The sequence below is a fragment of the Cryptotermes secundus genome, unplaced genomic scaffold (assembly GCF_002891405.2).
Source record: "Cryptotermes secundus unplaced genomic scaffold, Csec_1.0 scaffold39, whole genome shotgun sequence".
Classification (NCBI taxonomy): domain Eukaryota; kingdom Metazoa; phylum Arthropoda; class Insecta; order Blattodea; family Kalotermitidae; genus Cryptotermes; species Cryptotermes secundus.
The window spans coordinates 285,611-302,009 of NW_019723904.1; the positions used below are offsets into that span (position 1 = coordinate 285,611).

General features: G+C 39.6%; 2 protein-coding genes across 2 annotated transcripts in view; one reads left to right on the forward strand and one right to left on the reverse strand.

Annotated features, from left to right (window-relative positions):
* LOC111861910 (ATP-binding cassette sub-family G member 1) overlaps nucleotides 1-7,478 on the reverse strand; it is a 233,759-nt gene extending 226,281 nt beyond the window's left edge. The window contains exon 1 of the mRNA XM_023846864.2: nucleotides 7,464-7,478. The gene's annotated coding sequence lies outside the window, so the exon portion shown is untranslated. The remainder of the gene's footprint in view (nucleotides 1-7,463) is intronic.
* Nucleotides 1-16,399, forward strand: part of LOC111861911 (ATP-binding cassette sub-family G member 1) — a 65,627-nt gene that overhangs the window by 45,924 nt on the left and 3,304 nt on the right. The window contains exons 7-11 of the mRNA XM_023846870.2: nucleotides 413-538; nucleotides 2,252-2,376; nucleotides 8,673-8,841; nucleotides 13,225-13,325; nucleotides 15,028-15,183. Coding sequence (XP_023702638.1) covers nucleotides 413-538; nucleotides 2,252-2,376; nucleotides 8,673-8,841; nucleotides 13,225-13,325; nucleotides 15,028-15,183 — 677 coding nt within the window. The remainder of the gene's footprint in view (nucleotides 1-412; nucleotides 539-2,251; nucleotides 2,377-8,672; nucleotides 8,842-13,224; nucleotides 13,326-15,027; nucleotides 15,184-16,399) is intronic.

Here is a 16,399-nt window from a genome sequence, read left to right on the forward strand (position 1 = left end):
GCCTGCTGTGTCTTCACCACCCGCTCCCTGTCAAAGGCTTCTAACAGTGGAGATTCTTCAGCTTTACGCGCTCAAGACCTCTCTTCACAGACTCCCATACAGAACTGACTAAGCTCCAAGCTTTTCCCTTGCTTATAACGGACAACATAGAAAACACAACTTTTCTACTGTTGCGTTCCTGTGTGTTGCTGCGGGAACGTGTTTAGCGAGTTGTTGCCCAGAAACGGCCCGGTATAGCATCCATTTCGCCGTCGTTGCACAGCAAAGGATCTACACGCTACAGTAATACAACCGCAAAGTTGACTTTGCGGAATGGTGAAAATTACGTCGTGGGGTCCATGCAACACAGACTGATAAATATTGCCGAAAACGAGCATACTGTTCATAACGTGGTAATGTTCTGGTGTTACAGTCATCGAGTTGGCTTGCGGGGAGTACGGGCAAGAAAAAATTGACAGAATGGTAGAAGGAACGGACAACGGACGCAGTGAAACTTGGTTCCAGTTACCTGAGGAAGTCAAAGATATCAGAACAGCAGGTACGAACACCCAGACTCTTAATATATACGAATAAATTAATTTATGTATTGCCACTTGTATGATTGACTACAGACGGTGTTTCAATTGGTAATTAGATTTACTGACGACTTACAGATTGTAACAAGTAACTATAGCGCTATCGCTAATTCACGTTCTGCAATTCACTACAGCACGCACTAATTCTTTTCAGTCTGCTGTCTTGACTAGTCGTTGTCTGGTAACGGCTTCCAACGGCGGACGATTCCCTTATTTTGAGCTCTCAAACTATCCTCGTTCTTCAGCTACCAACTTCAAACAGCAACAGCTCACACCGACTGAACTGCAGTTCTCTAACTCACCAACGAACTCTTCACTTCCCTGTAGTGCACTGCCCTAATAACTCTCACTAACTGCTCTACAAGTAATATCTATGCAAGGCCGCGCCATAGCTCAAGCGGTCAGTCGCTGGCTTTCCACCACGGCGGCCCGGGTTCGATCCCGGATCTGGTCAAGTGGGATTTGTGGTGGAGAAAGTGGCGCTGGGGCACGTTTTCTCCGAGTACTTCGGTTTCCCCTGCCAATCTTCATTCCACCAATTGCTTCACAATCACCCTCACCTATCATCTGGGGCTGGTACAATAGGCCAGAAGTGGCAGCAGTACAAGGGACTTAGTCCCACCCCACCTGCAATAAAAAAATCTAGGCATGAACCGCACAGAAATCATCATTCCTTTGTTGATGTTTACGGTCCGTTGCCTAGTGACAGCCGTTTTCCAATTTTTTCGTTTGCAGTCGTTGCCTAGCAAGGGGTCTACATGCCGCACTATGTCTTTTAACATTAATTTGAGTAAATCTATGTCCACTCAGCCTGCATTTAAAATTTTCCTGTACTCAGAAGGTGGTAAATTTCAACGTGCAAGTGACAACTGTTATCTATTATAACAGCATATAATATAAGGATTTCATTATGTTACATTAACTTCCACGTCCAAATTAACTTGTTTAATTTTAATTCCTTAATATGGTGACAAAATTATAAATAATAAGTATTCCTATTTTAAGGTTGATTTGCATACCTTTGTAATCTGTAATGTTATTTATTTGTCACTTATAATATACCATCAATTCCAGCACATTTAGGTCTGCTGTCTACCCGACATGTTTCGACATATATAGTGTCAGCTTCAATGGCGTCTGTTTTGTTTATAACATAGTAAAAAGCAGATTCCCCTGAAAATGACGTTGTAGATGTTGAAACACGTGGGGTAAACAGCTCACCTAAATGTGTTGCAATTTACGGTATATGATAAACGATAATAAGTAACGAAGTAAGATTTGAGGCTTTCACAGCGGTAACTATGAAGAATGCCGTCTTCTGGGATGTGGCGCTGCGTAGATATTGTGTAAACCGATGTTTAGGAAGAATGTATCGCTGATACCTCGTTCGCGGATTATTTCTTCTATCCTGAAGATGGAGGCGATACGTTCCTCCGAAAGGTCAGTTTACACCATATCTACGCAGCGCCAAATCCCAGAAGATGGCATTCTTCAAGTAACAAAGAGTTCCCCTTTACATGTTTTTCTCGATTTCTTGTGTGTTTAATCCCTGTATCCTAAATGTTGCAGCATAATGTATCCAAGTACTCTAAATTTATGGTCCAAGTCCCGATTGGTTCACAGCCATCCACAAAACGAAAGTTCTGGTGTTGTGAACAAGTCGATTATATTTTCAGTTGAGCCAATGTCTGGTCCAAAACCATCAAAGAAAAGTTCTCGCCATGGACTACAGGAGACTTCTTCCTGGAATCAGCTTAAAGCGCTGTTACGAAGGGGCTACATAAAGACTAAAAGAGACCAGGTATGTATATTTATACTTACAAGTGTTCTATTTCCCTCATGTTTTGCAATACTTTGACCATGGACTCTGGCAGTTAAGAATCCTGTATAATTATTGTACAAGTATTTATTATCGCAAATACAGCGAAGATCGGTGCAAAATTCGATGCCCTAAAACATAAATTCGATATGGACGCAAAATCTTTGCAATTAACCTGACGCTTTCAAAAGGGCCTCATTATAATGCGAACTTTCTAACCTAACTCATTGACCCAAAGTCCTTTTTGAGAAACTGACAGACTGCATATTTGCTCAAAAAAAATCCCCTTCTTACGGAACCCGAAGATTTATTATCTTGTCCACAAGGGCCCGACGCTGATTCCAATCCTCTGCAAAATTAATCGAGCAAAACCGTATAACCTTATTTATTTCAGATCCGGTTCAATATTACCCTCCCATCTCGCCTACCCTTTACGCTTGGTTTCGTTCCTCCGGGTTTTCCGACAAAAATTCTCCATGCATTTCTAACTTCTCGCCCCCCTTGCATGCGCAGAACATCGCATCCTCCTATATTCCAATCATTATAATTATATTCGGTGAAGAGTACAGGTTATGTGGTTGCTTACGCAACTTCCGAAAGTCACCTGAAACATCCTCCGTCTTGGGCCTGTTCCCAAAATCCTTAATATGTGTTCCCCTTTTATGTAAGAGTTTCCACTATGTAATTAACGATAGCAGGCTTGTGGGAGCCATCCACACTGAATCCAACGCTATCCAATCAGGGCGGACCACGGCAGCTCCAACGCTCATTGATTTGCACACTGCAGCGACAACGTACTTTTTTGCACTAGAACTCGAGGTACTGGAGCACAATTGCTCCACTGATTTACTTCTCCTTGAACTGATGCTAAGGACCGATAAACTGTCTCTTGTCGCCATCTGTTACCATTCTGTCGAACTAGAAAAAAAATATGCATCCACCTCCTACTACCATCTTACCCTGATCCACTCTGTACTCAATGTCTCACACTCCTATAACAACACATACCTATATAGGTACAAATGTTAAGTTCCGAAATTGTACGGAAACTTGCGCTAAAAACAGGCGCGATGAAGATAGCGCCAATAAGCCAAATATTTCCCTTCTTGAGCCGATCTCGAATATTTTTACTCCTCTTAGTCTAACAAGCAGACTGAAAAGGAGTTTGAGACTAAGTAACATAATACATTTACGTTATACTCTAAACATTTTTGGCGACACTCACAGAAAAACAAACAGCAGTTCGAAAATCAATTCAAATTTTCATTCTTTTTTGTAAAACTCTTGTATAATTTCGTAACGAGTGAACCTGAACTCAGATTACTTGAAAACCGCGTTAAAACGGCTTACGTAATATCTGATGTATTTAACAAGGGAATCGCCCTGCCTGAGTCATCACTCCCGTAGAGGCACACACCGAGATATCAGTTGAATAACATAAACAAGATCTTTGTGACCGTACCCATTACGACACGAGCGTGCATCTTGTATGCTACTTAATATAAAGGCCGAGGAAGATACAGGCTGGACGACCGCAGTTAGATTCCCGGCAGGGGACGAGTCTTTCTTAGGCACCCACATGACCCTCCAGCCAATGGGAACCAAACGCCTTTTCCAGGAGGATGAATCTAAAAATACATTTTCTTTGAGCTTCACCTCCAACCCCCGAAGAATCTTTACGGCATATGATGCTAAAGAACAAGAGCAATTGTACTTTTAAATGAAAAGCAAGTGGATAAATCCGTGAAAGTTCTGTCAAGACTGATACGCAATTCTAAGGCCACTTCGTCCAACAAGCAATAAAATTACGGAGTGTTTAAATATGCCGCAATTACTGATGCAGAACCTTGAGTTTGCTGAGCTGAACTATTAATTCGAGATTATGGTTTGCAAAACATGTCTGTCAAATGCACTGGGTCAAGTAAAGATAACTTTTTAGAATATGCTTACATTTCGGTATTCGAACCTCCTATCCACTCCCTTGGCTCCTCTGGCAGTTTTAAACGGCTTGGTCAACACGTGTAAGATCCAGCTTATGTAACACGCAATGTTCTCGTGCGAATAAATGGATCATCTCTTAAGCAGGCAATACAGCAAGTGTTTTGATAAACAGCCGATGTAACTACTGGGTATCGGAAATGACCTCAAGTACTCGCTTCTTAAAATTGGAACAAGAAACGTCTTACATTAGCTAAATACGTAAATAAATATTCTTCAATAAATGACCATCAAAAATTTTATATCTCCCTCACGTAATAAGTGTTTCTCAATTTTACCATATGTCTTTCTCTCTCTTTAGATGAGCCGGGATAGCGTAGTTGGTATAGAGACTGGCTATGGGTTGGACGAGAGAAGTTTCAGAGTTCGAGTCCCGGTAGATTCAAGAATTTTCTCTCCTCCACAGCGTCCAGACTGGCTCTGGGGTTCACCCACCTTCCTACAACCTCCTACCAATGGGCACCGGGGGCTCTTTCCCCGGGAGTAAAGCGGCAGGGGCGTGAAACTGACAACTCACCTCCAACTAGTGCCGAGGTCAAGAAAATGTGGATTTATACATCCACGTCCCATACGTCTTCATGGTGTGATGCTTAAATAGTTAGCACAGGGACTACTGTACCTTTCTTTACCGTTTACCATTGCTTTAGCCAAGAAGTCGAGTCGTTTAGGACAAAATCATTGTCTTCAGCTGTTCGAACAATGAAAGATTGGGCTCGGAAGGAAGTTATTAATTTTGTGTTTCTGCTTTTCTGGGTAGGTAGATGTCCCGTCCAAGAAATTCATCTGCCAAGTGCAGGATTCGTAATTTCAGAAGTATGAGTTTGGACAGTGCCAGGGGGCCTAATTCGTAAAGTGTGAAAAAAAAACGAAAAATTTAAGTTCGAGTTTTATTTCTATTAACTTTCACATTATAAGTCGCTATATCTGAAGTACTTTTTTGTATGCCTACATTTCCTTAATTTTTCATAGATGAATGATGTTCTTACAATTACATAAATAGCGTTGCCGGTCACGGTAACCGAGCGGTCTAAGGCATGCACTGTCTTCGCTCGCTCGGAAGCCGAGATCGTGGGTTCGAATCCCACTCAGGGCATGGATGTTTGTGTACGTTTTTCTGTGTTTGTGTACAGGTAGAGGCCTTGCGACGAGCTGATCAGCCGCCCAAGGAGTCCTACCGAATGTGTAAGATCTAGAAAAACCGAAGTGAACGTAGAAGTTCATGGAGGTAGGCCTAGGCCCACTGGGGCTGTAGTGCCAAGAAAAAAAAATAGCGTCAGGTGGGAGGATAATCGTGAATGAAGAATTGAGAATGAAGCGGCCGGAGCCTATATTAAAGCAGTATTAACTGTAATGACAGGCAGTCACCGAAACCAGGATACCCCGAATATAAAGCTTGATTTCTAATCACTACACCAATACGTTTGGAGTCCTTGAAAGCTTTCCTATTTATCTGCAGAAGGGGGAGACCATTTTCTTAAAAATATAAACTTACGTGTTGGGAACAGTACAAATCTAAGCTAATTTCTGAACATTTGTGGCTTATTTTACGAGATTGTCAGTATCGATTACATAGCGTCGAATGGTGTGATGATAAAGTGGAAAGGACATGAGGCATTTGTATGGAGGAACTAAGGAATACCACAAAAACCTCAGGTTAACAGCTATCCTGGCCCAGATTGCAACCGAACACCTCCCAATTAAAAATCTAGAGCGTTACAATTATACCCATCTGCTTGGTATTTTTAAGTTGTAAATATGTTTCATGTCTGTTTATTCATATAGTGAGCATCGTCAATTGGTTATCAAACTGCGGCCAAGTCAGCTTAAGTCTTATTTTAGATAACCCAGATAACATACAGCACTTCTCTGATTCATTATGGCAACGTGTTGTTATATACAGACAAAGTACGAGTACAAGCATAAATTTACGATATATCGGTGAAGTTTCGCCGGCTCGAATCGATTCACAAAATATCGAATTCTGAAATGTCGACATAAGCAGAACGAAAGAATTGTTTATATATTATCAAATAATACAGCTTCGCGGACACAGCCAACATCACGACGGAAAATGAAATTGGCACCATTCTGTAAAGTGATAAAATAAAAGCTAAAAGTCTTTTCGGTTGAGAGTTATGATCCTGTTTCTGAACAAATAACACATTTAAGTTCACTGCTTGTTATCTAGACATAACGCAGACTCGAGAACAAATTTAAAGTGTAAAAAATCTCACCCACGTTTCTAAACCAAGAGTTTCACTGAAATGTTGGTGTTAATTATAAGACAAGAAATAAAACTGCTATATTTGTAATTCTCAAGGCGTGCCTTCTTCTCGGATTCAGTGTCGCGTACTTTGTAAGTGTCTACCACTACCAGAATATACGGTGTCAAAGTACTTTTAAAGAAACGGAATATAACCGACGTTCCAAAGACAACATGATGCTATAAAACGTTAGTAGTGTTTACGTAATAATCACGAAACTTAAAGAGCGCGTTCAGGTAGAACTAATACAAAAGCTAATTTATTATTTGAATGACATACACATAAATATATTGCGAACTTAATGTCATATATAGATAATGAAAATACAGTATTTACAAAGAAAGAATGAAATTACATTTAGCTCATGGTCTAGCATGGACTAAAACGTAGATGTACATAAGAATGAATACTGGTCAAATTAAACCTTTATTGCTAGCAACAGTAAATTGTAAATTAAATTATTGTTGTGACTAGTATCATTATCGTTTATTGCTTACCATTATCATCGTCATTGTCTACTTATCATTTAAATACAGATTTAGTCTACGTTAAATTTGTTGACCGTAAGCTCAAAATTTGACACTGTCGCCATGTCCGTAGTAACTGTTAACTCATAAACAACAGGTGTTCCAGTAGTTAATTGTTTATCGCCAACAGACCGAAAGCTAAATACACATTTCACGTAATCATCATCTCTTGATTTATATTCTGCAATAAATTACCTTAATAGAAGTTGCACTTTTTTTTTTAAGATATAGTATCGTACATAATTTTAGAACCTAAGATTATGTGGCGCTCCAAACTTACATGTTCCTGCGTCTGCCATGTTGTTATGACACTACTGGGCTGCATCTGAAAACAAAATATCCATGATAAATTTCGTGAAATAAATCAAATTTGCAAAATTATGTAAATATTCATAAAATTAAAAATATGAAAATACATAGAAATACTGTCAAAGGTTCGAAGCCATCGATTTTTTTTTTCAGAAAGACGGTAGTAATTATAAAATAAAAACAGCACTATGGATCCACGTTTAGGGAACAACACGTTTATCCAAGTAGTTGGCAGTATTTTATTTCCTGTGTTTTATATTCTGATCCTCGGTAAGGTGCTATACCCAGAAGACGAAGCTATGAATAGATACTGTGTTGAAATGTAATGTATTTAGGTAGGATCTATCGCAAGCAGACGAACACGGAACATCACGTCTGTCCGTCGGTATGCAGCCTGATATTTTAATGCTCTTAATGGACAGATCTTAATACTCGTATTATACTGCGAACTATCATAAGAATAAAACTACAACTAGATTTTCTACTCACTTTCGTCTATTCAATTTGCTGCTTTATTGAACTGCTGAAATATTATTGTAACTAAATCGTAAAAAAAAAAGGAAAAAAAGGCTTGGAATTCTATGTGACACTATGGACTCCACTTCGTCTATTCAGAATCCAACAACAGCATTCAGTACAGAAAAAGTACAAAATATATTTTACAAGAAACTCTGATAAATCAGCATTTTTCATGGCGGAACCATCTAACGGCACATACAACAAGCTGTTGCGAATTCATAACCTCACTCAACCATTACGATTTTATTTAGACTTAAAGAGAGAAATTCGTATGTTATTTACTATCTTCATGATGGGCTCATTGTGGGCAAAATTACAAGAAGCCAATGAATAATGCACAATTCAGTGTGAAACCAAACGAACTCGCTTATATTGACTGTTGCACTTCAACGGTACAAGAATATCTTTCCTAGAGTTTATTGTTGGCCATGGAGCGAGTGTATGAATATTCTTACATATTAAGAAAAATAATTGACAGAATTAGTTTTATTTGCCTGCACGAAGAATAGCATCTCTGTAGAACAGGATGTACCACAATGTATTAAGCACAAAACGCTTCAGTTATATTGTCACCCATTAAGATACCATTATTACGTTTCATTACTCTAAGGCCCCATACGTCTTGTGCACTGTCTTTTAAGCTCGTCATTCTTCTGCGCAGACTCTAACGCACCTGCGCATCTTAGTGAACATCATCGTGGCCATCATGCTGGGAATTCTGTTTCTTGGAGAAGGGAACGAAGGCTCTCGCGTGCTAGACAACTACAACCTGCTGTTCGCTTGCCTCATACACAACATGATGACTCCCATGATGATCACCATCCTCACATGTGAGTATACAACCAAGTTGTAGACGACAAGAGTTGCTAAAGCTTTACGTGAGGTGAGAGATTTCAAGTTCCCATAGTGGTGACTGAAAATTGCTGTCTTTTGATATCTGATGTCCACCGGAGATGAAGGTATCAGGTTCCTCGGAAATATTTGTAAGTATATACCAGAACACAAGGTATCACATCTCAGAAAACAATGATTTTAATATAAAAAGTAGTTTTCTTGGGGGGGGGAAAGCGCAGTTTGAGACAAATATTTTATCAAATATGGAGAGATTTCATTCAACACGATTCCATGCCTTTCGTCTGAGAACCAGTACGAGGAAGGTACAGATGGGGATGCTGCAGTATTTGGAAAGGGAGGGAATGTCTTCCGTATCGCGCTCTGAGGTTTAAGCGTGCTCTTTATGTTTTGGATCAGAATTAAAAAAAAGAAAAACATTTGAATGGAGATAATTAAACTTACTTTAAAATTGAGGTTAGAAAGTAATTTCTTTGAGTAAAATCTTAATTAGTTCCTCTGCTTATCATTCAGGTTATCGAATAACCTAGCATTTCCGAATCTTATGCACATATCGGTACAGTATCTCGTCTCAAAGCTCATAAAACATTGTATTATTTTAAACAAATTCCTCTGTGAGTGTGTTGTCATGAATGTACATAATAATTCATGAAGGAAAGTCAAAGTTGTCCCTGTGCTTAACTAATTAAGCACTACGCCATGAAGACGTATGGGGGCGTGGATGTATAGATCCACTTTTCTTCAACTCGGCACTAGATGGAGTTGAGTGGTCAGCTTCACGCCCCGGCCGCTTTACCCCCGGTGAAAGAATACCCTGTAGCCATTGGATAGAAGGTTGGGTGGGCCCCAGATCCGGTCTGAACGACGTGGAGAAGAGAAAATTCTTGACCCTACCGAGACTCGAACTCCGACCTCTCGGTCGTTCAGCCCTTAGCCAGTCGCTATACCGACTGTGTTATACCGGCCCGTCGTATTAATCCATAAACTAGTTATAATTCATACATTAGTTGTAAGGGGGCACGCGGTAGCGTAGTAGGTTGAGGCACTATGCTACAAGCCGGAAGGTCGCGGTTTCAAGTCCCGATGAGGTCATTGGATTTTTTCAGTTGACTTAATCCTTCCAGCCGCACTAGGCCCTGGGGTTTACTCAGCTGCTAACAGAAATGAGTACCAGGAATAAATTAATAATTTTCCTGGGGAGTAAAGCGCGGCCGGAGCGTAAGGCTGACAACCTTATCGCCATCTTTGAGCCGATTGTCGAGATAATGTGGGACACTCAAAGCGTCACAACCCTATGGGCCTTCACGGCCTGTCACAGGGATAGCTTTACTTTTTTTTACACTAGTAATATTTCTTTATGCTTTTCTTTTAAGTTTGTATGTATTATTGACATGCAATCTCTAGTTCACTGAGAAATTCCGGGTAGCACACATTTTTTTCCCCGTGCCACTATAGCCCCAGTGGGCCTAGACCTAAATCCATGAACTTCTCCGTTCACTTCGGTTTTTCTAGATCTTACACGTTCAGTAGGACTCCTTGGGCTGATGATCAGCTCGTCACATGGCCTCCACCTGTACACAAACTAAACATCCATGCCCTGAGTGGGATTCGAACCCACGATCCCGGTTTCCAAGCGAGCGAAACAGTACATGCCTTAGACCGCTCGGCTACCGTGACGGGCCAGTGGTTGCTTTAGCCTGCGTTATTTTTCATGAAGGAAACAAAACAAATTAACACAGATTAACAATTTATAAAGAGCATTATACGAAAAGAGTTACAAATAAAATAAGGATATTAAGATTAAAAATGCATATTCTGAAAAAGTGTGATATGGAACATTACACAAATATTTAAACAACCTAAGAAGTATGAGAATAGTGTAATAATTTTGATTATACGCTGAATTATTTTTAATATTCTCGAGAACCCTAAGACTTACGGAAAACAGAACATTAGGCATAAAAATTATCTAATTTTTCTCTAAATATCTGATCAAAACATGTATCATTCCAATAAATATTTGGCAAGTGTCACATGAGTTCCTCTCGAGATGGACGCATCAATGCATGTAGGTCTGCAGAGTGTCCCAACAGACACAACATAGTTAATGACGTACTTCTGCAACTTCTCTTTGCGTACCTGACAGAATTATCGGAAGAGCAACAATTTAACAGATAAACAACACAGCGGGCCAATAAGATAAAACTGGGATGAACAGGATCTCACTGAGATTACGGTCTTCTGGGATATTATGCAGTGTACTTCGGTAAGATATGTTATTATCACGTTTTTGTGAACCGTTGTTAAATGTGTAGGTATATAATATTTGTTGCACAGGTTGAGACACGCTATGATACGAGGCTACGCGTAGTTTGTTTCCTCTAGGGAGGTGACCTTCTCACCTGATACAAAATAACAAATTGAAATAAGCTATGTCCGTCTTTTACGGCGTCAGAACTTCCTCCAGAAGGCAAAGCATACAGGACAAAATCATGCACTGACACGTCTCACGGCCTCTGAAAGCTACATTACTTTGTCCCTGCCAATACTTTGGTGATCTGATGCACCAGCTCCCTCCGAATATTCCTGTCTTTGTGTAAGTGAATATACTGCTGACTGTCCTCTCCTGGAAGACAAAGGATTTCTTTTTCTCCACATAGAACTTTCGAAATATGGCGTTGGTGAAGGATGGAGATGATCAGTTGGACCGATTATGTGAGAAATGAAGAAGTGTTATTTACAGTCAGTGAGCAGAGGAATATCCTACACGAAATAAGAAAACGGAAAGCTAATTGGATTGGTCATATCTTACGCGGTAACTGCCTTCTAAAAGAAGTTATTGAAGGAAAGATAGAGGGGCGGATAGAAGTGACCAGAAGACGAGGAAGAAGACGTAAGAAGATGCTGGATGACCTTGGGGACAGAAGAGGATATTTTCATTTGAAGGAGAAAGCTCTAGATCGCATCAAGTGGAGGAACTGTTTACAATATTATAATTTAAGCATCCTGTTATACTCACACAATATATGAGACAAACTCCGTATTAAAGATAGGCAGCGACACACACACAGAGAGCCTACACAGAACAATACCTGAACAGCGATAAAACAAGAAGTGGCCGCTGCAGCACTATAGACATAGGGCGAGTACCCCGAGAAATTTTAATTTTTAAAATTTGGAAAAAGAAAAAGAACGGAAAATTAAAGACATTTTATTTGAATTGAAGTTTAAAAAGTGCCAATTTTGGAAATCAAATTGACGTGTGTAGGTTAACAAAGATTTTATACATGCATACAATTGGAAAGACTGGTGTTTTAAATGTTTAACTACGGGCAGTGTAGCAGCTACGTAAGAATATACACCTGATGATGGCCATTTAGGGCCGAAACATGTAGTGTGGAGGAAGGGAAGAAGAAAGAACTACAATTAAATTGTTGCACTTAAGACGGAGTTTGTCTCATATATGGAGGAACTGTTTTGGAAGAGACTGTGAACCTGTCGTCTGACAGATTACAGAGGAATGAATGAGAACTCTCTACGACAACAACAACAATAAAATAATTTAAACCCTTTGTCCATAATTAGAATGATCAAGTCAAGGAGGATGAGGTGGTCAGGTCATGTAGCACGAATAGGGTAGACGAGGAATGCGTATAGGATATTGGTGGGAAAGCCAGAAGGAAAGAGACCACAGGGAAGACCAAGGAATAGGTGGGTGGACAATATTAGAATGGATCTTAGAGAGATAGGATGGGATGGGATGGATTGGACAGATCTGGTTCAGGATAGGGAGCAGTGGAGGGCTCTTGTGAACATGATAATGAACCTTCGGGTTACATAGAATGCTGGGAAATTCTTGAGTAATTGCAGAATTGGCGGCTCCTCCAGAAGGGCTTAGCTCCATGAGTAAGTAAGTAATCCATTTGTCCCCTTGCTTCCGTCTCTAATGCAGCACAAATTCTTATTTTACAATGTCATTTACAGCCTCATTTAAAATTCATTAAATGTCTTAAAATCACGTTTTATTCCATTGTTGCAACATGTTTCGGCCCTACGAGGCTATCCTCGTGCAACTGCTAATTGATTTAAATCAATAAATCAGTCAGTTAAACAGAATGTGATTTTAATGAGATGTTATGAATTTCAAATATCACTGCAAATGACATTTTAAAATAAAAATTTGTGTTGCATCAGAAATGGAAGTAAGTGGACAAGTGATATATCAATGCAACAGGATGCTGAAATGTAATATTAAAATATTTTAAAATTGCAATTAATTTATTTATTTGTGCAACATGAGAGTTACGGTAACAAACAAACGTCTTATGACTTATACTTGCTTGTATTACTTCTCATTTCAGTTCCATCAGAAATGTCAGTTCTGCAGAAGGAACATTTCAATCGATGGTACTCACTCAAGTCATACTACATATCGATCACTATAACAGATATACCTGTCATGGTAAGTGTACCATTGTGTGTGTCCTATGAAGTGTTATATAGTATTTTTTAAAGAATATACTAGAGTTATAGCCGGTCACGGTAGCCGAGCGGTCTAAGGCATGCACTGTCTTCGCTCGCTCGGAAACCGAGATCGTGGGTTCGAATCCCACTCAGGGCATGGATGTTTGTGTGCGTTTTTCTGTGTTCGTCTACAGGTAGAGGCCTTGCGACGAGCTGATCACTCGCCCAAGGAGTCCTACCGTATGTGTAAGATCTAGAAAAACCGAAATGAACGGAGAAGTTCATGGAGGTAGGCCTAGGCCCACTGGGGCTGTAGTACCAGGGGGGGAAAAAAAAAATACTAGAGTTATGTATTATTTTTTCCAGAGTGGAAATGAAATGTCCAACAATTTATTTGTTCCCTACAACTATGAGAGTTGGTTTCACTGTAGTTTACATGGAATTGTGACATTCAGTTTTTCTTCTGAAAGCATACTTTCTTTATAATTAATATGTTGTAAACATGAACAAGGCAATCCAAAAAAAAGGTGACGAGAGGGGTGGGGTATGTAGCATGCATGGCTACATTAAATGATTCGTATAAAATTTTAGTCGCAAAACATTCAGGAGGAGATCAATACAGACAAGTAGGCATAGATGGGACGGCAATATTAAAGGTAAAAGTAAAAGTGTCCCTTTCCTTAATGAAGTACTACATCATGAAGACGTATGGGAGAGTGGAGGTATAATTCCACCATTCATGACCTCGGCACTACGTAGATGGAGGTGAGTGGTCAGCTTCACGTCCTGGCCACTTTAACCCTGAGGAAAGAGCTCCTGGTACCCATCGGATAGGAGGCTCAGTGGGCCTGAGATCCAATCTGGACAATGTATGACATAAACTCCGTCTTAAGTGCAACAATTTATTGTAGTTCTTTTGTCTTCTTTTCTTCTACACTACATGTTTCGATCGTAAATTGCCATCGTCAGGTGTATACTCTCACGTAGCTGTTACACAGCACTTAGTTTAAAATTTAAAAAATTAAAAAAAATGAAATTTAAATTGAAGATTTTAAAATACCAAAATTAAAAAAAAAATCAAATTGACGTATGTAAATTAACAAAGATTTTATACATATCTGACAGACATCAGCAAGGGGATTCTGATATATCGGGACCTATTAACAACGTCGAAATGAACAATTAAGAAAGCTGGTGTTTTTTAATTTTTTTAAATTTTAAACTAAGTGCAGTGTAACAGCTACGTGAGAGTATACATCTGATGATGGCCATTTACGGCCGAAACATATAGTGTAGAAGAAAAGAAGACAAAAGAACTACAATAAATTGTTGCACTTAGGATTGAGTTTGTGTCATACATTGTATAGAGTGTAACATGATGCTTAAATATAATATTCCAATCTGGACATTATGAGGAAGAGAAAAATCTCTTGCCCTTGCCGGGAATGGAACCCTGCAATCCAACCTGTAGGCTGTCGCTATAACAATTGAACTATCCCGGCTTCGACAAGAATGAAATATATCTTAAATAGTGTGAGGATGCAGTCTGGATTCGTGTGGGCCAGGATAGGTGCGGGTTCGTGTGACTCGGCATTCATAATGGGAGGAATGTGTCTTGACAAGCTAAGTGACTGCAAGTTTCTCAGGAATAATTCTCACCCAAGGATATTATAACCAGGAATACATCCTTACGTTAACAGGTGCTGGGCTCTTTCTTATTCACTCTGCTCGTGTACTTCATCAGCGGGCAGCCGTCAGACATGGGGCGATTCAACATGTTCTTCGTCATCAGCCTACTTATTGTATACGTCGCAATGAGCTTCGGCCTCATGATTGGTGCCGTATTCGACGTCGTGGTAAGTCCTGGCTAAGAGTTGAGCCTCTGCCTTAATACCAAGCCAAAAAAGCGTATAGGTTTTGCAATAAAACTCCAAGCATTCTAAATCAGGGCTCTGTTCTGTATTCAGAACGTCAACATAGTACACCTAAATAAAACAGCTGCGACAGGGAATAGAGAGACCGCTTCTTATTGACTAAAAGACGAGGAATTACTCTTCGTGAAGTACCCACAGTGCCTTTGCATTGCAACAGTAGTGCGTTAGGACCCAGGGAACACTACGGAGTTCTCGCTCCGTTCTGAACTATGCTGTAGCTGCCTGCCTGAAACAAGCTACGATACACAAAACGCCGGAACAGAAAGGAACGCGCATGTTACATGAACAATAGCAATATCTTACAACCTATACACAAGACGTATACTGCATGAATATTAACACACCGTAACAGCATATAGCAATAATATCCAAAATACATTACCACCGCATAACCTCCGGCGTAATAACATCTACTTTGAGAGACGCTCAACAATGTGGCTTCCCACAATTATTCACACAACACTGAAAACTCTGAACATTACATCAGAAATTGTAACCTCATATTCCATAATCTTAATATTTGTCCTAATATTTGTAATAATTTTAATATTTTATGTTTTAATGGTATAACTTTCAATTTTATTCCCAAGGCTTTATCTCGTAATAATATCGTTCCAACATATTATTCATCTTCGGTAAACATTACATGATAATACAAATTAAAAAAAAAATCTTTGAGGTCAATATTTTAATTCTTACATTCTAACTCAGGCATAACTTTATAACATGGACGTGTCGCACTAAATATGGATCCATATTCAGGAGTTCAATAACCTAAGCCGTACAATCATAATACTGCCTGATGATGGTCCCATGAGGACCTAAACATGTAGCCGTAGAAAATATAATAAAATTCAATCTAAATATCGACTGATTGTAAAGCCACATTTCTTGTGTTGAGGGAAACTTTACCTTCCCACATACTTCTGATACACAACAGAATGTACACTATGGAAATAGTTCTGAGCGAAGTTACTATTATATCGAAGAAAGCAGTCTTCTGGGATGTGGCGCCGTATAGATATTGTGCTAACCGACGTCTCGGAGGAACGTATCGCTTCTGTATCCTCCGAAACTTCGGTTAACACAATATATACACTGCGCCACATCCCAGAAGACTGTTTTCTTCATAGTCACC